At 38.1% G+C, this 21,655-nt stretch overlaps 1 protein-coding gene across 2 annotated transcripts in view; it reads right to left on the bottom strand.

Annotated features, from left to right (window-relative positions):
- Nucleotides 1–21,655, bottom strand: part of dnajb6b (DnaJ heat shock protein family (Hsp40) member B6b) — an 82,671-nt gene that overhangs the window by 22,204 nt on the left and 38,812 nt on the right. The window contains exons 6-8 of one of the 2 annotated variants that reach the window (XM_078424899.1): nucleotides 20,933–21,052; nucleotides 18,839–18,980; nucleotides 16,853–16,923 (exon numbers count right to left, since the gene is read on the bottom strand). In XM_078424899.1, the coding sequence (XP_078281025.1) occupies nucleotides 16,853–16,923; nucleotides 18,839–18,980; nucleotides 20,933–21,052 (333 nt within the window). Of the gene's footprint in view, nucleotides 1–16,175; nucleotides 16,924–18,838; nucleotides 18,981–20,932; nucleotides 21,053–21,655 lie in introns of those variants that run through there. The other variant, XM_078424908.1, reaches the window with a different exon arrangement.

Genomic DNA, 21,655 nt, shown 5'->3' with positions numbered 1-21,655 from the left:
TCTCCCTACGTGGTCTATGAAAGGCTGCTCGGTATTTACTGCTAGTCATTCAAGCATACACTGCAGCAAATCTCACGCTAAACAAACATTTCCTTGGCAACCAACATGCCATCAATTGAAATGAGATCCACATTAACTAGTAAAAATTGTTCCTGCGGTTGCTGCCATTAAAATCACAGGAAGTGATTAATTTACAGGAAGTGATTAGGGGAGGGGGAAGGAGGGGATGTAAAAATTGTAATCTAGATAGTAGATTCTAAATTGATAATGCAGATTGTGGACTGCAATGGGCCCAGCACGGAGCTTTGTCAACAGCACTGCTATTCTTCTTCCACAGTGAAAAGCTGCACTTTACTCTCACCTACTGCATTATGTCTCAAAACCAGCTAGTAATTCATCTGATCCTTATTCCCTGCCTCCAGACAGTCAGGCAAATAAAAGTAAAGACAAATGTTTAAATGGGTATACAGGTTGAGCTGACATCTCACAGCAACAATTAATCAGGTATTTTCTATGCCAGTATTGCCAAACTTTACAGAATGGGGAGAAACAAGCTTGTAAAATACCGTGATTCCAAATCTGTCTCCACAAAACATGCCTGGTGTCCTTGGTGTTTCCAGTATTTTCTGGTTACATTAAAACATTAACTGGCTCAACAAATGCACCAGAGATTAGGGCTCATGTATTTATATTGTGGTCATGTGCACATCTCTGAAGTAAAGGGAGATAACCAACTCATGAATACTGAAAAAATATTCATTTAAACAATACATTCGCTAAGGGCTAAGGGCTTCTGAGTAAGGGCAGTAGAACATAAGTTTATGGGCTCCATTAGAACAATCACTGAAGTGCTAATGGAATTGTAATAGCTCTTGCATAAAAGCAGATAAAAGCGCATGCATATCCAAAGGTCCACTTGTGCCTCCACAGTTGGTATGGACACGTCAATGTAATACACTTCACATATATTTGGAAATTAGGACAGACTAAAATCTTACTCGTGTAATTTTTATACCGTAATGAGGTTTGTGAAGAAATACAGCATCAGGTAACATAAAATTTCAACCATACATATAGAGGTTGCATAATAATTCCTACAACTGGAATTGTCAGGACAGGTTCATTGTAACAATGCACATGGTTAAACACGATCAAAACCCTGCAATTTCTAAAGCAACTACTGCATTACATGTTGTCCTGATTTCAGTACTGTAACAGTGGCTGCCCTGAGAAAAGATTGTTGTCAAACTAAGTACATAATTCTGCAGCAGACTATGTTATTTACTTTTGAAGTTCTTGACCTCAAAGCTGTCTCACATTAATCTTTCCATAGCAACATGAAACAAAAAGCTAGTGGGATGGGAAATGTGCCAGGGGGAGGTGGAACGGCTTCAGAGGATAAAAAAAGAGATTTTCGCAGGTTTATTTTAGCAGATGACAGTGAAAATATGCAATGGCAAAAATGGAAGGTAACGATGGATGAAATGCCCTGGGACAAAAAAGTAAAATAAATGCAAATCTATGGAATAAAGGGATGTAAAATCTGATATAAATATTAATTAGCTTAAATTACAGTGCAAACAAGGGCTAGTCTGTGCTGATTTAATTTCATGTCAACAGTTCCAATGTTTTATGAAGCAAAGCAGGTACTTGGTTTTAGTGCGAAGGATCTTGACCCCATCTTTGCAAACACCATGCTATAACCATCCCAAGGGAAAGTTATTCCTCAGTGTTTCCCACAGCAACACAGATTAAAAAGTGATGACTTATCACTCACAGGTGCTCCAAAGCATAATTCCACTCAGCTGAACATAGGCACAATGACAAATATCATGTCAAATTGCCCACAATTATACCAAGCCAATTAACCTACAAACCTGTACGTCTTTGCAGTGTGGGAGAAAATCGAAGATCTCGGGGAAAACCCATGCAGTCACGGTGACAACATACAAACTCCATACAGGCAGCACCCGTCGTCAGGATCCAACCCGGGTATCCGGCGCTGCAAGTGCTATATGGCAGCAACTCTACCGCTGCGCCACAGTGATTAATAACTGGTGCCAAATACTTATCTTGCAAATTAAGTTTCAAATCATCGAGTCAGAATGGAATGTGTTATTTTGGATTTGAACATAGCTTGCATATGTACAAAGTGGTTCTGCTTTCACTTACAAAAAAATCACACTACGAAGGAGTTCACCAAATGCAAGTGATTTCTTGTATATAGAGTCAGAGTGAGACATTGCGGAAACAAGCCCTTCGGCCCAACTTGCCCAGACCGGCCAACATGTCCCAACTACACTAGTCCCACCTGACTGTGCTTGGTCCATATCCCTCCAAAACTGTCCTATCCATTACCTGTCTGTTTCTTAAACGTTGGGATAGTCCCAGCCTCAACTACCTCCTCTGGCAGCTCGTTCCATACACCCATCACCCTCTGTGTGAAAATGTTACCCCTCAGATTCCTATTAAATCTTTTCTCCTTCCCCTTGAACCTATGTCCTCTAGTCCTCAATTCCCCTACTATCTATCCGATCTATTCCCCTCATGTCTGTGACAGGTGATGCTGCAGTGCAGGAATAGAATTTGTATTGCTAGAAAGACATCCAAATCATCTGAACATTCCTTGGACACATCTAGTCAAGTGGCGAAGTCGCCACCTTTTGCGTTACCTTGGACTTGTTTTTGTAATTGTGTTTTGGCACTCATGTCTTGTTTTACACACTTTTCTTTTCACTGTATTGTATAATTTTGTGTGTAATTTTTATATGATGTTATGTTGTCTGAGGCACAAGCCTGAGATGCTGTGAAGCTTTCCATTGTACCTGTACTTCATCTATCTTGTGCATATAACAATAAATGCTACTTGACTCAAAAATCCCATCAATACTGCACTAAAGCAACAACTGTGATTTTTAAGGTCAAGTCTCAGGAATGCGACTTTAAACCAGCACCATTTATATTAAAGATTAAACTTACCAATGAGGCGCAGCAAACACGTCACAATTTCTGCTGTGATAAGTTTGCTATTAATTACTTGTTTTGAGAATGTAAGAGTTAAACACTGTGGCACCAATTTATGGTGAGGTCAAGTATAGCCCACTAAAGTAAATGCACGTGCTCTGTCCAAAACCTTTGCTGTGAGAATAAGCTTTTTCTGCTCTTTTACTCATAAACGTACAGCTTTGAAAAGGTCAGAACGTTCTGTGGAATTTCCTTAAATTCATTCATTAGGGAAAGGATTGAATATAATTTAATTTTCATTTGAGGTGTTTTCAACAGTAAGAAACATAACTATAACCTGGTACAGTTAATTCGAGTAATGATTACAATTACATCATATTTTAATCCTTTTGTTACAAGTAGAAAATCTTCCTGCCACTCTGTACACATGGGACCATAAAATGTAATAAGGTGTAATTTAAACAGAGCTAATGTATCGTTTTCAATAAAAATGTTCAAATGCTTAACTAAATAAACACATCCTATTGCAATCTGTGCTTGATTATGCTTACAATAAAGATGTGCTTATGATTAATTTCATTAAAAATAAATCCGATTTTTCCTGGTACACTTGCTGAGTCACAATAAAAATAGATTCAGTATGCTGCTGTTTAGAAGATTTTGCCGTCCACAAACTGACCAATGTACATGCCCCACAACACTTCAGAAGAATTAAATGTGTGAGGGTTCATTAAGACGTGCCCGCACTAGTTTTCTGGTTAGAACATGAACACAATTGTTTGCTTTCTGTAAACATTATTATCTATTGTATGACCCTGTCTTGTTTAGCGGAGTATTGTTGATACTTTGCCACCAAAAAGCCTAAAAAAAATTCAATGTCAAAGTGTAAATGAGTAATAAATCCATCTACAATATTACAATTCAAGTCATAGAGTCATATGCCAAAGGAACAGTATATGCTAACCTCAAGCACCCATTTACACTAATCCCTTTTGGTTTTGTTTTAATTTCTCCCCCAGTTTCATCAATTTTACCCAAATCCCACACCTCATCTACACATTAGGCTAATTTACAGAGGCCAATTAACCTGCCTAAGATTGCTGGAGCTGTGAGACAGCAGCTCTTCGAGCTGTGCCACTGTGCTGCCACAAACAGATAAAGGGAAATAATGGTGAGGTGAGGGTGAGTGCCCGAGACATTAAAGCAGCTTGTGACTGAGTGTGCAACACTCTATGTCTCTGTTAACAGCACATCTAAATGTACAGCTTACGTCATATATATTCAGATCTAAACTTAAAGATGTCAAAGTTTCAGCGAGGAGTTGACATCATAAGAGAGCACATAAACTATGTTTTATTAAATATAGAGTCAAGTCAATTTAGATCCAATGATGATGAAGGAATTGCAATATATTTTCAAGTCAGGATGGTATGCAACTTGGAAGGGAAACCTGCTGGTGGCGTTCTTGTACGTTCTGTTCTTTTGCAGAGCAATAGTTATAGGTTGTCGAGAATGACCTAGGTGAATAATTACAATGGTGATAATAAAAATGAATGTTGCCAATAGTACCAAACAAGCTGTCTGCTTTGTCCCGGATAGTCAAGCTTCTTGAGTGCTGGAGCTATACTCTTTCTCCCGATTTGTGCTTTGTAGATAATGGAAAGGCTTAGAGTCAAGATGCAAGTTACTGCAGGATCTTTTTACTTGTTTTTCATGTTCACCAGTTTTGCATCTAATTTCATATAGGAACACTTGGTGTTTCTCCAGCAAAACTGAAGATAAACAATTGCATCATTTAGGCTCCTGGAAAATGCATAATCTTTGGAAGTTTACTTATTTGCATGTTTTTTGCAGTGCCTAATTCACATGTTTGTTGCTGCTTAACTGAAATGGGAAGAAACTGAAAATAAAGATTAGAGTGCACTAGGCTTTTCACCAGAACAGAAAAATCTAGAAGCAGTGCATCCCCTGGTGGTGCATCCCCTATGTTTCTAGCTTAGACCTTTCTGTAGACAATTTTATCTTTCAGAGAAAAATGTAAACTTTAAAGACAAAGTTCAGGTATTTGTGGAGTATCAAAAGAATGGTATAACAATCCTTTGTTTAGAAAGGAATACTGTTGAGGCATAATAATTTCAGAGGCTTTGAGAGGAGAAAACAGAATTGATAAGTTGAAGATTAAAATTTATCCAGATGGTGTAAGTCATGTTATGGTCAAAGCCACAATTCAGAATATGGGAAGGCTTAAATGTTATGACATTTATCTTATGTTCATGGCCATTGGTACAAAACTATTACCACTGAACTATCTGGGGCATTTTACCCTCAAGATGATCCACTGTAAAACTAAGTAAACTATAGCATCCATGCACAAAACCTAAGAAAACTATGGATAGTTGTGGCTGCTTCCATAATGCTAAGAAATTGAAAATACGTTATTGAAATTGATAGCTAGTTTAGAGGTTCTTGATCATCACAACAGATGGACAATGTTTACTGCAGGAAAGATCCTGCAGACGTTGGGAAGACCCAAATAAAGTTTTTTAAATGGTAATCAAAAAGCAAAATACTGCAAACTTCTTAACATCTGAAATTTTTAAAAATCTGAAAATGCGGGAAATACTCTGTTCAGGTAGCATCTCTGGAGGGAGAAGCAGAGTTATTGATTCAGGGTAATGAACTTTCAGCATAACTGAAAAAAAGAACAGATGCTGCTGTACTGACCATCTCAAGCATTTTGTATTTTTATTTCAGGTTTTCAGCATCTCCATCTTATGCTTGGGCCCCTTCGCCCTACTAGATAATAATAATGATAGAAACAGCAAAGTGGGCATGAGTAGAGTAGGCCATTCAGCCCATCAAGCATTGAAGGCTGAGGGGTACATGTTTAAGGTGAGGAGCACCTTTTTCTACAGAGAATGGTGATTAGATGGAATAGGTTACCAGAGGTGTTAGAGGCAGATACATTTACAATGTTTAAAAACAGTTAGATAGGTACTTAGATAGGAACGGTACAGAGGAATACAAGCCTAATGTGGGATCAGCATAGGAAGGCATCTGCATGAAGACCCCATTGGGCTGAAGAGCCTTTTCCAACATTGTAAAGCTCTATGACATTCCACTACTTTTTTAAAATATTTCATCAGCCTGACAAGTATTTTCAGCTTTTTTTAAAATCTGAAGTATTTAAAATAATAATGTGATCAAGTCGTGTTAAAGTAGATTGCGTCTCTATGCCTTCCAATAACTTTCTTTTCAAAAGGATTGCTGTGTGTTGGTAAGAAAAAAATATTTTGCGCTTATGCAGAAACTGATGTTTTAATTCGTTCTACTTTGCATTACCATTACAGAATGATACAGATTTTCCAGTCAATTGATTTCATGCATTTCTAGGCTCTCCAATAAGAAGTCACCATTTAAAATCAGTTAGGTGACAATAGACAATAGACAATAGGTGCAGGAGTAGGCCATTCAGCCCTTCGAGCCAGCACCGCCATTCAATGCGATCATGGCTGATCACTCTCAATCAGTACCCCGTTCCTGCCTTCTCCTCATACCCCCTCACTCCGCTATCCTTAAGAGCTCTATCCAGCTCTCTCTTGAAAGCATCCAACGAACTGGCCTCCACTGCCTTCTGAGGCAGAGAGTTCCACACCTTCACCACTCTCTGACTGAAAAAGTTCTTCCTCATCTCCGTTCTAAATGGCCTACCCCTTATTCTTAATAAGAAGGGGCTAGGAGAAATATGGTTTGTTGGTGCATGAAATAAAGTACCAGAATGTTGAGGCAGTCAAATCATGAACTTTTGTTTAAAAGCTGGGCAATGGAAACTTTCAAGAACTATACAAAGCTGTAGAATGCATGGGAGGGAGACTTGGATTTCAACACAAAGAGTCAACAGATTATACAGTGCAAACTTGTTATCTCTACAATAACCTAATCTAAGTGCTATATTCTTAGCAAATAAAACTTTTTTTGTTCACATTAGACTGCAAGATATTCTTTGAAGATTTAATATTTGTACTGTGATGATTAAAGAGTTAAAATTTGTACATACAATAAACTGTTGCTTGAAATCAGTATTTAAGTGAATTTCATTTTTTAATAAAATGGTGTCATTTACAAAAAGTATGAAACCACAAATATTCTAATTAATCCATAATTCTATATGCTTCAATAAAGGCATTTAATTTCAAAAACCTTGTGTATATTTATAATTTCAGTACTGTATTGAAGGTAAATTGAAATTGGCCTATTATATACCACCAAAAAAAATGGATGAGGGTCAGAGACAATAGAACATTAAGTACATCCAAAGGCAGCTTCAGAATATACTTGCCAAAGAATTAAACCCATTGGCCTTTAAACTTATTTCCTGGTGACAAGAATACAATTCAACACTCAAGTCATTAATGGCAGGCAGATTTCTTTTAATTCTACTGTTCTCCAGGGTGTTGTTGTGGTTATGTTACTAAATGGTAACTCAATGGTCTAGATTAGTGATCCAGAGATACATTTAACAATAGCAACAAGGGAAATTCAATTAAAAAATGAAATTGCAAGCTTGTATCAGTAGTGATGACATGAACAAGCCATTTTCTCAAAGCTCACCTATTTCTCTACTTTCCTTTAAGGAACGGAAATTTGCGACACAGTAACACTGAAATAACTCAATTTATTCAAGCAATATCGGAAGAAAAAAGAAGTCAATGTTTTGGGGTCAGTGACCCTTTCTAGGTGCTTGGGCAAGTAAGGGAATTACAGCTTTCAAAGTAAAAGTGAGGAGCTATTCTCACCTCCTATGAATGAAATGTAAAGCTCAAGTAATTACACGAGAACACACGAAAATCGGAGCAGGAATAGCCCATCAGTACCTTCGCCTGTCCCACCATTTAATCTGATCACTGCTGATATAAGCTTCTCTCAACTCTTTTGTGCTATTTCTCCATGCCCCTCGATCTATCAAAGATTTATCTACTTCCACTTTAAATTCTTTTAATGATCCTACTTCCATTACCCACCAGGGCAGAGAATTCTAGAGATTCACCACCTGTTGCAAGAAGAAAATTCGACATACATTAATTTTAATATAACTGGCCATTTATCTTGTAGTTTCTCATGCTGTTGTGGACTCTCCCACGGGTGAACACACCCCAACATCTATCCTGTCAAGCTCCTTTGGATGTTATATGTTAGAATAAGGTCACCCCTTATTCTTCTGAAATCACAATCCACTCATATCAGGAATTAGCCTGGTTAATCTCCTTTGCACTGTCTTCAATTATACTTTTTGTTTTAAGAGGCCCAAAAGTGTACACTGTACTTTCAGGTTAGGCCTCGCCAACACCTTGTACCATCACAACAAAACCTCACTATTTTTAAACTCCAATCCTTTTGCAATAAAGGCCCAAATGCCATTGACTTTCTCAACTACTTATTGAACCAGCTTGTTAACTTTTGAGATTCATGCATTAGAAACACCTAGATCCCGCTTCACTCCACTCACTTGCAGTCTCTCCCCATTTGGATAATAATCTGCCGTTTGATTTCACTAACAGAAATGCATGAAATCACAATGCCCCACATTAAACTCCATTTGGCAATCTTATGCCCAGTCACTCAAATTTATATTCCATTGCCGAATCACAATTCTGACCACAATGTACTCTTCCATTTATTTTCACATTGTGGCATATTTGGGATCTTTACATACAGTTCCTTCCACCAGGTCATTGTGTACATAGCAAACAACTGTGATATTATTTCCGGCATGAAAATAACCCATTTATACCAACTCTATTTTCTATAAGATAGTCAGCTTTGAATCCTTCTAACACATTTTCTGATATTAATGCATTAAATGCATTAATTGTCAAATGCATTTGAAAATCTATGAATCTTTCATTAAACCATGTTGACTAGGTTTAATTACATTGGGCTTTCCTCAGATTATTGACTCTGCAACTAACACATGCATTGAACCAAATTTGGTACAGAACAGTTCAACATTTGTGAATAGTGCCCAATCGCAAAGAATGCCAATATGAATCTGCCTGAGAATATTTCAAAACCAAACTCAACCCCACTTCTGTGGGAACACAAAAGTTAACTTCATGGTAGGATTCAAGTTTCAGTTCCATCCAGCTCTATATTTTGTTCACGTGCAGTGGTTAGCGACAAAAAGGAACCGGTTGCTCAATTCCAGATAGACATTAAGACTCCAATGTTTACAGGGCTGGGTTGAGCACACACAGGTATGAGCAAGCTGCATCCTCATTCCTACTCTCCATATTACGAGGCAACTTAATATGTTAAATTCAAAATTTGTTTGAACTGCCTTCAATGCAAATTTTAACAATTTGTTTGCTTTTCCGCATTTATTTTACGAAATACCCCAAAGCACTTATTGAACCTAAATTAATGAAAGTGCCTATAAAGAATGGTTGTCAGTGGCATTACGATGGTCAAACTAAGCCCACCACAGTACAGGGTTGGTTTAAAGTACAAGATCTCGCCTCCTTGCACATAAAAGCAGAAGGGTCCCAACCCAACATGTTCACTGCCTCCGCCGATGCTGCCTGTCCCACAGAGTTCCTCCAGCACTTTGTTTTTTGTCTCCATTAAATAGTTTTCACAATATTGATTAGAATATTAAACAGTGGACAATTATCTGAAAGGTTTATAGATTGTACATTATTTTTGTTTCTAAAAGTTTATGCTGAAAAATTATCTATTGTTGTCTAATTTAGTTGATTGACCAAAAAAAATATTTCTAACTGCAGGAACATTTGGATTTCAAAAAACATTGCCTAAAATTCAGACATTTTTGGACAAATGGATCAATCCCAAGGTTGAGACAGCTATTGAATGTAAAAGTAAAACAAACTATTCAAATGCAAATCTTTTAAATGCAGATTATTGGTAATCCAAATTAAATTATCAATTTAAGCATGCACAAAAAGATGTCATGTAGTATTGATAGTCAATTACATAAACATTTGAGAATTGGAACCCAGAAAACATGCTCAACTCTTTAAATCAGCCAATACATCAGTATAAAGGAACAGCATGGATACCTGGATCTTGGAACTTCACTTATGCATACAAATGCACTTGTGCCAGGAAAATTCTTACATTGCACTACTGAGTGTGATAAGGGACTGCAATGTGCACCCATTGAATGCCACAAGAAATCACCCAAGGTGGCTGAAGGGAACTACCACATCAATACTCAAAAGTCACAAAAATTGCAACAATCATTTAATGTTATCGGGAAGAAAATAGTTTTGAGGTTATGGATTTCTTTACAGTTCCTTGCCATTGACAGACGTATAAAAACAACCTGGCTTCAGGAAATGCAGTCCTGTCATACCAATCTGGCGATTTCTTCCCCACTTGCTAAATCTGTTTAGCATGACCACGGATAGCATATCCCACTTGGACAGTGTATTTAGACATCAAAATGACGATAAAGTGTATCAAAATAAACTGTGGATTGGTGTGCGGATTAGTTAAAACTGGAATTTGTCATGATAGCTTCAAGTCAGTTGGATGTTAATCCAAGGAAGCAAGGGATGAACACAACAACCCTGTTCTCATCAATTGCTGTAGAGATGGTTGACTGCTTCAAGTTCCTCATCTTGGTATCACCTGCAACCTAATCTTAACTCTTCACACAGATACAGTAATCAAGAAAGCACATCAACGTATTACTTTCTTAGGCATCTCAGTAGATTTGTGGATTCCCTCGGATGCGCCACAGAAAATATTCTGACAGGACGTGTCTCGGCCTGGTTTGGCAACTGCTGTTCTATTGACTGTTTGAACATGCAGAGTGGTCAACACTGCTCAATCTATCAGAGGCTTGTCCTTTTATCACATCCAGTATTCAGCTGTGTATTGCACTTGGAAAGCTGGAAGTATCAAGAATGCCTATCACCTTGGCCACCCCCTTTTCTCTCTTCTAACTTCTAGAAGATACAGGTGCTTGAAAGCTCAGACATCCAATCTTAACAGCTTCTTCCATATTGCTATCACAAGCCTGAACCAATCACCTCGTCCACTTCTCAGATGTGCTGCCACTTACACTTACCTCTACACATTTGGATATTCTTTTTTGTACTTTAATATTTGCACCACAACCTTGCAATGTTATGATGGCTTGCACTATAATTAGGTACAGTTTACAGAGCTTCCTTTAAACACGGTATTTTAGGGCACCCTGGTGTATATGACAATCTAGTCTAAATCCTGTCAACAACAATGTTTTGATTGCCAAGCTTCACACGACAAAGGCAATGGTGATATTGTTCATAGCTTTCCAGATGGCTTCAAAATCTGTCAGTGTTGTTACTTTTTCTTTAAATTGCAACTCGAGTTGCACCTCAATCCGGTGACATTTAGCATGCAACTGACACTAGTTATTTATGCAAAAAATATTTGAAAAGGAAAGGAAGCGTGTGCAGTAATTCAGTGTGTCTAGGTCCACAAGTAGTGCTCAGGCTACCACAAAAGCAAATAGTTAATTAGGAAGCATAGCTAGGCTGTAGCAATACAAAACAGAGCATAACAGTGAACAAGATTTGGGTTATGATACATCACGGATACTGGAATTTAAATTCTCTTGAAAAAGTCAGATGGGTGGCAATTGTTAAATTTATACCGAGGTTACAATTCCCTGGTTATCATAGTGGATTCATAGATCATGATCTTTGACCTTTGGCCAAAAAGGTTAAATTATGAAGGACGCGTTATCCTAGAAACAATAGAAAATAGGTGCAGGAGGCCATTCGGCCCTTCGAGCCAGCACCACCATTCAATGTGATCATGGCTGATCATTCTCAATCAGTACCCCGTTCCTGCCTTCTCCCCATACCCCCTGACTCCGCTATCCTTAAGAGCTCTATCTAGCTCTCTCTTGAATGTATTCAGAGAATTGGCCTCCACTGCCCTCTGAGGCAGAGAATTCCAGATTCACAACTCTGACTAAAAAGGTTTTTCCTCATCTCTGTTCTAAATGGCCTACCCCATATTCTTAAACTGTGCCCCTGGTTCTGGACTCCCCCATCATTGGGAACACGTTTCCTGCCTCTAACGTGTTCAACCCCTTAATATTTTTATACGTTTCGATAAGATCCCCTCTCATCCTTCTAAATTCCAGTGTATACAAACCTAGTCGCTCCAGTCTTTCAACATATGACAGTCCCGCCATTCCGGGAATTAACCTAGTAAACCTACGCTGCACGCCCTCAATAGCAAGAATATCCTTCCTCAAATTTGGAGACCAAAACTGCACACAGTACTCCAGGTGCGGTCTCACTAGGGCCCTGTACAACTGCTGAAGGACCTCTTTGCTCCTATACTCAACTCCTCTTGTTATGAAGGCCAACATTCCATTGGCTTTCTTCACTGCCTGCTGTACCTGCATGCTTCCTTTCAGTGACTGATGCACTAAGACACCCAGATCACGTTGTACGTCCCCTTTTCCTAACTTGACACCATTCAGATAATAATCTGCCTTCCTATTCTTACCACCAAAGTGGATAACCTCACACTTATCTACATTAAACTGCATCTGCCATGCATCCGCCCACTCACACAACCTGTCCAAGTCATCCTGCAACCTCATAGCATCTTCCTCACAGTTCACACTGCCACCTAGCTTTGTATCATCGGCAAATTTGCTAATGGTACTTTTAATCCCTTCATCCAAGTCATTGATGTATATTGTAAATAGCTGCGGTCCCAACACCGAGCCTTGCGGTACCCCACTAGTCACTGCCTGCCATTCTGAAAGGGACCCATTTATCCCCACTCTTTGCTTTCTGTCTGTCAACCAACTTTCTATCCATGTCAGTACCCTACCTCCAATACCATGTGCTCTAATTTTGCCCACCAATCTCCTATGTGGGACCTTGTCGAAGGCTTTCTGAAAGTTGAGGTACACCACATCCACCGGCTCTCCCCTGTCAATTTTCCTAGTTACATCCTCAAAAAATTCCAGTAGATTAGTCAAGCACGATTTCCCCTTCGTAAATCCATGCTGACTCGGAACGATCCTGTTGCTGCGATCCAAATGCTCCGCAATTTCGTCTTTTATAATTGACTCCAGCATCTTCCCCACCACTGATGTCAGACTAACTGGTCTATAATTTCCCGTTTTCTCTCTCCCTCCTTTCTTAAAAAGTGGGATAACATTAGCTCCCCTCCAATCCACAGGAACTGACCCGGAATCTATAGAACATTGGAAAATAGTCACTAATGCGTCCACAATTTCTAGAGCCACCTCCTTAAGCACCCTGGGATGCAGACCATCAGGCCCTGGGGATTTATCAGCCTTGAGTCCCATCAGTCTACCCAAAACTTTTTCCTGCCTAATGTGGATTTCCTCCAGTTCCTCTGTCACCCTAGGATCTCTGGCCACTAGAACATCTGGGAGATTGTTTGTATCCTCCTTAGTGAAGACAGATCCAAAGTACCGGTTCAACTCGTCTGCCATTTCCTTGTTCCCCATAATAAATTCCCCTGCTACTGTCTTCAAAGGACCCAAATTTGCCTTGACAATTTTTTTCCTCTTCACATACCTAAAAAAGCTTTTACTATCCTCCTTTATATTATTGGCTAGTTTACCCTCGTACCTCATCTTTTCTCCCCGTATTGCCTTTTTAGTTATCTTCTGTTGCTCTTTAAAAGAGTCCCAATCCTCTGGCTTCCCACTCTTCTTTGCTATGTTATACTTCTTCCCTTTTATTTTTATGCTGTATTTCATCAGTAAAGGGTTAAGGGTTGATATTGAGCCTATCATTAAAGGAATAAAAATTAGGCAGAGGATTTGGGAAAGTTACTTCAGTAAAGGTGCAACATTAAAATGAGATGGGCCACAAATTGTGATGTGAGGAAGCACTCCTTTGCACACATACAATCTGGAAATTTTTCCATCGATTAAACTGTTCAGTTGGTAACAAGAATATTGATAACTGGAATAGGAAGGTGTAAACAGGTTGCACCTGAACAGGTGGAACCATATCCTTGCAGGGAGGTTGGTCTGTGCTACCTGGGAGGATTTAAACTAGTGATAGTGGGTTTGGAACCAGAGCAGCAGGTTCCAACGGAAGGACCCAACGGAAAGTAGAGGTTATGGCCAGTAAATCTGAAAGGGAGAGGTAATGAATATCATTAAGCTGATGGGCTGAAGTTCATCCACCGAGACATTATGGATAGAGCTCAAAAATAAGAAAGGTGCAATCACTCTAATGGGATTATACTTAGGCTTCCAAATAGCCAGCAGGAGGTCAAGGAACAGATATGTAGACAGACTACAGAGAGATGCAAAACCAACAGGTCTGTTGTAGTGGATGACTAATTTACCCAATATTGACAGGATTTGTTATGTGCATCCTTGAGTTTCTTGAAAGAATACATGGATAGTCAAACTCAAGAAAGGGCCATTATGGACCTTGATTGAGAAAATATAGGCTGGCCAGGTGACTGAGGTTTCAGTGGAAAAGCATTTGAGGATCAATAATCACAACTCTAAGTTTTAAGATAGCTATAAATTAGCACGTCTGCACGTGAGGAAATTAGTAAATTGGAGCAACATTACAACATTATTAGACAAGACCTGAAGAGAGTAAATTGGGAGCAGTTGTTAATGGGGAAATCCACATCAGTCTTTAAAAAGACCAGCTGATCAGAGTTGTTCGTATAAGAGAAAGAAGATATAATTCACAAAATTATATGCTGATGAGCCCCACTTCAGTGGTAGGGAAGTTATTAGAAGGGATTCGTCAGGATAGGATTTACTTGCATTTGGAAGAGAATGGAATAATTAGGGACAGTCAGCGGGGCTTTGTCCACAGCAGGTCTTATCTTACTAACGATTATTTTTTTGAAGAGGTGATGAAGGTGATTGAGGATGTGGCATGGATTTTGGGAAGACATTTGATAAAGTTCCTTATGGTAGGCTGACCACAAGATTAAGATGCATGGGATCCACGATGACTTTATTATTTGGATTCAGAACTGACTTACCCATAAGAGCGGTCAGTAGGAGAAAGATGTTATTTTAGCTGGAGGTCTGTGACCAATGATGCTCCGTGGGGATCTGTGCTGGGGCCTCTGTGATAAACGACTCGGACTCAAATGTAGATTAATTGCGGGAAGGATGGGGAGGGCGCATAACATGTTTAACCGGAATGCTGCCTGGACTAGAGGGTATGCTGTGCTGTTCTGGTTTTTATTCAAACACAAAACAAATGGCAAAATTTGTCATCTTCTATGGAACAAATTCCATAGAAGAAAGAAAGGCAGCAAAATATTTTGGTATTATTTGTCACTCATCTACTGAGACTATAAAGAATCAATTGAGTATTTTTAGTTGCTCACACAATTCAAGAGAACTATTAAAATTATCCAATATTCCAATAAAAGGGTTTTGTTTTAAAGCTTCATTCTGTGCCAGGAAATGGCACTTGCTGAACATGCTGTGATCACGATTGAAAGGGGATGAGTTTAAAGACAACCTGGTCATTTGTTTCACAAAATGCTGGAGTAACTCAGCAGGGCAGGCAGCATCTCAGGAGAGAAGGAATGGGTGACGTTTCGGGTCGAGACCCTTCTTCAGTTTTGTGAAATAAATACCTTCGATTTGTACCAGCATCTGCAGTTATTTTCTTACACTACCTGGTCATTTGTATTCAGCTCTGTTTATTGTCTTGCGACACTGAATTAACATTAGCCACAGCTACTGAAAGTGTTGCCCATTCAATACTCCAGATATTTGGACCTCATTTTATTATGCAGGAGACCAATTAATGGTTGTGCAAAGTAATACCTCCAATACATTTTCCATGTATATTAATATATCGCTTCCACGATTATTTAAATATTACACGGGAAGACCATTAATTACACAAGATACAAATGACATTAGTCATAACTACCTATTAAATCTTTATATTTGTTCAAATGTTATTTCATCTTTAATTCCTCAAATATACATTCCAATTTCAAACCCCCTCAACCGACATGGTTATTTTTCCATGTTCTGATAATTTAAAGAAATTAAAACATTTTGACAACAGTGGAAATTATTTTCTACAAGGCAATCAATTGTTCTTTTAAAATCACATTAGGTGATTGTAAGTACTGTACACTAAGACAGCTACAAATAAAATGTGCAAAAAACTGCAAATAAACCAAATCACCACATAGACACATTATATTTTTCCATGCCCTTTTAATGGTTGTGCCACAAACATTTTCATGTCATTTGTTAACAAATATCAAGATTTCATTTTGCCAGCATCAACATGTTAAGTTGTCAAGTGTGATCAAATTGTAACAGCTTAAATACTTAGAGTTCCCAAAACATTTTTGATGTGGCATACATGCAAACTAAAACCACAAAAAGATGCAATTTAAAGCAACAAAAAAAAACGCAAACTACGTCATTAAATATTCTTAATTATATTTACTGGCAAGTACAAAAGAGCGTTAGAAAATTTTAACAAGTCCACAAGTTAGACACTAAATTGCCTTAATTTAACTGGAAATATTTGGACTGGAGAAATCTTAGATTCACAAGGTAAATATGCTCAATGAAAACTGTTATACAGGAAAGTGCATCAATAAATTTGTAATACAAGACAACTCAAAAACCAAATGGTCCTATTCTGTGGTCCCGTCAAAGTAAACCGTCAAAAGTATGGCATAAACATCGGATTATTGGTGCCATGAGCAGCAGAACTAAATTTAACTAAATGTACACATAATGTAAAGTTCTTTCAAGGATATTCCCAAAACTCTTCCCCATGAAAGCTCATCCATTTTCATTTGTTAAATATGAGGAACATTTACTTGTTATCCAACCGCAGTAGCTGCTCCTTACCATTTATTTTTACAGATTTTAATTGGCCATCTTCCTCTTCTTCCACTCTTTCTTGGCCGTTTTCTATAATCCTAGAAGTTTAAAAAGTCAGGCATCATCAACTACAAAAATACATTTTGAAAATTCATTGATAAAAATAGGTAATAAGTACTTTAAAAAAATTGATATTCCCAAACACTCAATGAATAATGAGAGATTAACGTATGCAAATCCGCTTCGTAGAGGAAAATGTACATGAATCAACCAGATGGTCAGGTTACCAGATCAGTCAGATTATTTTAGATGCTTGTACAATAGGATTAATTGATAATTTTGAGGTACACTCAGAGACATGGTGACTTGGAATAAGAAGGCGGCTGAAACATAACCAAGACGTCAAAAATGAAATACCTTCCATTTAGAACAGGCGTCAAAGAGACGAAAAATGTAAAGTTAAATACGATTAAACTAAAGGTTTCAGAGAAGCTAAGGACACCAAAACACCTGCTCGACACTGCAAGATTCAAAACGACTTGGCACAGAATTCACACTAATTACAATCAAATAAAATCCCCTCGTTTTTGGAATGGCCCCAAGCCCTTTAAAATAAGCAAATATGAAACTGATATAGAAGAAAGGAAAAAAGTGCACTATGGACTAAGTTGGCCCGACATCAGTAATGATGAGAATTCTGAAATTCATTAGGAAAACATAAGCCATCAAGATGGTTTTGAGATGGAAATCATGATACATTTGGTTTTTGAGCATGTGATGAGGAACCAGTGGATCTAGTGTATTTACATTCCAAAACACATTGGATAAAGTGTCAAGCAAGATATTTCATCAATGGCAGAATTCACCAGAGTACAGATGTAATATACCAGTTGTTGAAGAATTGATGAATAGAACTGATTTATGGTAAAAAAAACAATCCAGTTACTTTTAAATAGCTGGCTGCAATTAATAGAATATTGCAATGATTAGTGGGCATGGTCTGCATTAATTATTTTGTTAAAGTGATGAACACATGGCCATGTTCTTTGGTGAAAAAGTCAAATAGGAAATCAAGCTGTGATAGGTAGTTGCCAAGAGATATCTATGAGTTAGGAATATGGCCATGGTGGTAGTGAGTGGAATAGGTAGTTAAATTCACTTTGGTAAGAATAATACTCAAGCAATTTTACTTTTCCTAAAAAATGGGGATCAACTATAGATTGTTCGAGCTTTTAATATCTCCTCAACCAAATGATAAAGTTAGCAAGGTAATGCGAAAGTGAGCATTGACCGTTACTATATGTAGAGCAATAAGTTATGATAAATTTACAATTGCAAATTGATTTGGTGTAGCTACACTTGGAATTCTGCTTAATGTTTTAGTCTCCTTGCCCCAAGAATACTCCTGCTTTACAGAAAGTGCAAAGATTCAAAGCTTAATTCTCAAATGGAGAGAACAGTGGAACAAGGCTACATTCTCTGGAGTTGAGGTTAAATAATTGACACACAAAGTTCTGAAGGAATTTGGCAGGGTGAAGGCGAGTGCAATTTCTTTTGGTGAAGAGCTTAGAATTGAGGTGCACAAGAAAGAAATCAGATATTTAAGGCACGAGTCTAGAGGAATTTCTTCACGCGGAGGAGTATGAAATTTTTGGAATTCTCTACCCAATAAGGCAAGGTTAATACATACTGGGAATACAGGGAAATGGAAGGAGGTCTAGTCAATTAAATGTTGCTTGCATGGAACCAATTATGTCACCTAATGGTGGAACAAACTCAAGGGGCTGCCTGGCCCACCTCTGCAATGTTCAATGCATTTATTTTCTAATGCAACTTCTTAAAATAACAGGCAAAAGATACTGTTTCTCTGGCCTATTGTTTTTACTGAAATCAAAACAAAGCAGGTTTGGAAGAGGAAAGATAGGCTTTGCAAAATAAATTTATTTCAGTAAATCTCATCAGAAAGTTCAGAAATTTAATTTTTCATATTCAATAACACAAGGTTTAAAATACCTCTTGGTGGTGACTTTCCTGCCATTAATAAATTTTGTCGATGTTGATACGGATCGGAAATTACCCATTCCACTACCTCCAAACGAAGAAGAGGAAAATGATGCTGTTCCAAGATTTCCAAATGAACCGAATGAAGTAAAACCTATAGAAACAAGCAGACAGTTATAACACTAAAGAACCATTTCATTAAATTGAAATGTTCTCTGCAAGTTAATGTCTTTGTTACAGGATAATAAAAAATGAAATTTAAATTCAGATCAAATGTGTCATTTAACAAAACGGTGCTCTGCCTCTTTTGCAGTATTATGTGCAATTTCAGTCTCTTTATCCGAAGAAAGATGCCCCTACCATGGAAACAGTGCAGCAAAGGCTCACCAAGCTATTCCCTCGAATAGCAGAATTGATAGAGATTGGGTCAACTTTGCTCCTATACATTAGTTTGGAAGGATGAAAGGGAATATCAGAAACCTAAATAATTCTAATAGGACTGGATAGTCCAGATGCAGGAAATGACAGGGAGTTAAAGTCTACATAAAAATTTAAGCCCAGGAAAAAAAGCCCTTCAGCACACAATATCTGCGCTGAACATTATGCCAAGATAAGCTAATTTCATCTGCCTTTACATGATCCATGGCACAAGATAAACTTATCTCAGATAGACAAAAAGCTGGAGTAACTCAGCGGGACAGGCAGCATGTCTGGAGAGAAGGAATGGGTGACGCTTTGGGTCAAGACCATTCTTCAGACTGGTTAGGGATAAGGGAAACGAGAGATTTCGACAGTATTTAAAGATTTTAAAAAATGTAAAGATGAGGGGTAAACCTTTTTTAGAGTGCCTTGAATACGCTGTCAGGAGTGAGTGTTGGAAGCAGATACAATAGTGGCTTTTAGATAATGCCGCTTTTCAAAACTTAAGGGAGAAGTTGTACTCCATTTTAAAAAGTTGCTGTCTTCTCACTGTTTGCCATTTGAATTAGACCTGTTCCACCAGTTAGTTTTAGCAGAGATAGACACAAAAATGCTGGAGTAACTCAGCGGGACAGGCAGCATGTCTGGACAGAAGGAATGGGCGACGTTTCAGGTTGAGACCCATCTTTAGAAACGTCGCCCATTCCTTCTCTCCACGGATACTGCCTGTCCCACTGAGTTACTCCAGTATTGTGTCTATCTTCGGTTTAGACCGAAGTTTGCAGTTCCTTTCTACACCGTTTTAATAAAGAGCCTGATTAAGAACTTAATTCCAAGAAAATAAGAGCAGTAATTAAAATAATCATTGGCCCAGTTTGTGTCCACATATTTTTCGTCAGCTAGGTCAGACACAATGAACAACTTAGGTGAAATATCCATTTCCGATCAAAAATATCTGATATGCAACAACTAAATTTGATTTTCTAAAAGCTGTCAGCATCAGCTTCAAAACTGAGAGAACTTTATGAAATAAAGGTCAGAACTACATAACTGGCTGCCAGTGGCTAGAAACATCAAAAATAGGTGCAGAAAGCCATTTGGCCCTTTGAGCAAGCACCACCATTCAATATTATCATGGCTGATCATCCTAAATCAGTACCCAGTTTCTGCTTTCTCCCCATATCCCTTGATTTTGTTAGCCCAAAGAGTTATATCTAACTACTCTCTCTTGAAAACATCCAGTGAATTGGCCTCCACTGCCTTCTGTGGCAGAGAATTCTACAGATTCACAACTCTCTGGGTGAAAATGTTTTTCCTCATCTCAGTCCTAAATGGCCTACCCCTTATTCTTAAACTGTGACCCCTGGTTCTGGACTCCCCCAACATCGGGAATGTTTTTCCTGCCTCTAGCCTGTCGAGACCCGTAGAATTTTCTATGTTTCTATAAGATCCCCTCACATCTTTTTCAAAGTTCCAGTGAATATAAGCCCAGTCGATCCACCCTTTCATCATGTCACATTAAGCAGTGAGAATTTGCTCTCAAATACAAATCCATGTGTATATTATACTTTGTGTTCTTCATTATGTAATTTTAAACATTGAAGAATTATATCAATAGCCAAATTTCATAGTTCCCAGTGTGTTTGCATTATAAGAATATTTATATTTTATATAATAAATATTTACCAGTATCAAACGCAGGAAATCCACCAAATGGAGAGAAGAAAGGCCCTCCGCCGCCCCTGTTTCGCTCGCATCCCCGTCGACCTCGCCTTGGTCCAAAGAAATTGTCAAAAGGATCGTCCACTATTACAAAATAGTAATTGACAAAATTACAAATTTGGTTTAAATATTTTACCATGTCTTGAATTATACAAAGTTTTTTTTAAAAAGCATAATATTTATTAAACAACTGCATCAGCATATTAAAAATCTTAATCCCATCCCGCCAAGATGGAGCAAAAAAAAACGGAGCCATTTGCTTCAGTTATGAGGGGCATAAATAGGGTAGAATCTTTTTCCTTCAGGGGGGAATCTTTTTCCTCCAGGGAGGAAATGTCCACTACTAGAGAGCATAACTTTAAGGTGACAGAGAGAAAGTTGAAGAAAATGGGCAGAGAGTTTTTAACAGAGTGGTAGGTGGAATGCACTGCCAGAGGTAGAGTTGAAAGCAGAAACAGTAGTGTTGTTAAGGAGGCTTTAAAATAGGTATGTGATTATGTATGGTATGGATCATGTGGAAGCACAAGGGATTAGTTTAATTGATATTATGTTCGGCACAAACATCATGGACCAAAGGGACCGTTCCTATTAAATTTTCTATTATTTGACATATTGAATTAACTTTTGGACAAAGCTAAAAAAATTATCACCTGGCCATAAATGCCCTCCATAAGAATGCAGTGAACT

This window comes from Rhinoraja longicauda, chromosome 2 (genome assembly GCF_053455715.1).
Source record: "Rhinoraja longicauda isolate Sanriku21f chromosome 2, sRhiLon1.1, whole genome shotgun sequence".
NCBI lineage: Eukaryota > Metazoa > Chordata > Chondrichthyes > Rajiformes > Arhynchobatidae > Rhinoraja > Rhinoraja longicauda.
This window is presented reverse-complemented; position numbering and strand designations above follow the sequence as displayed.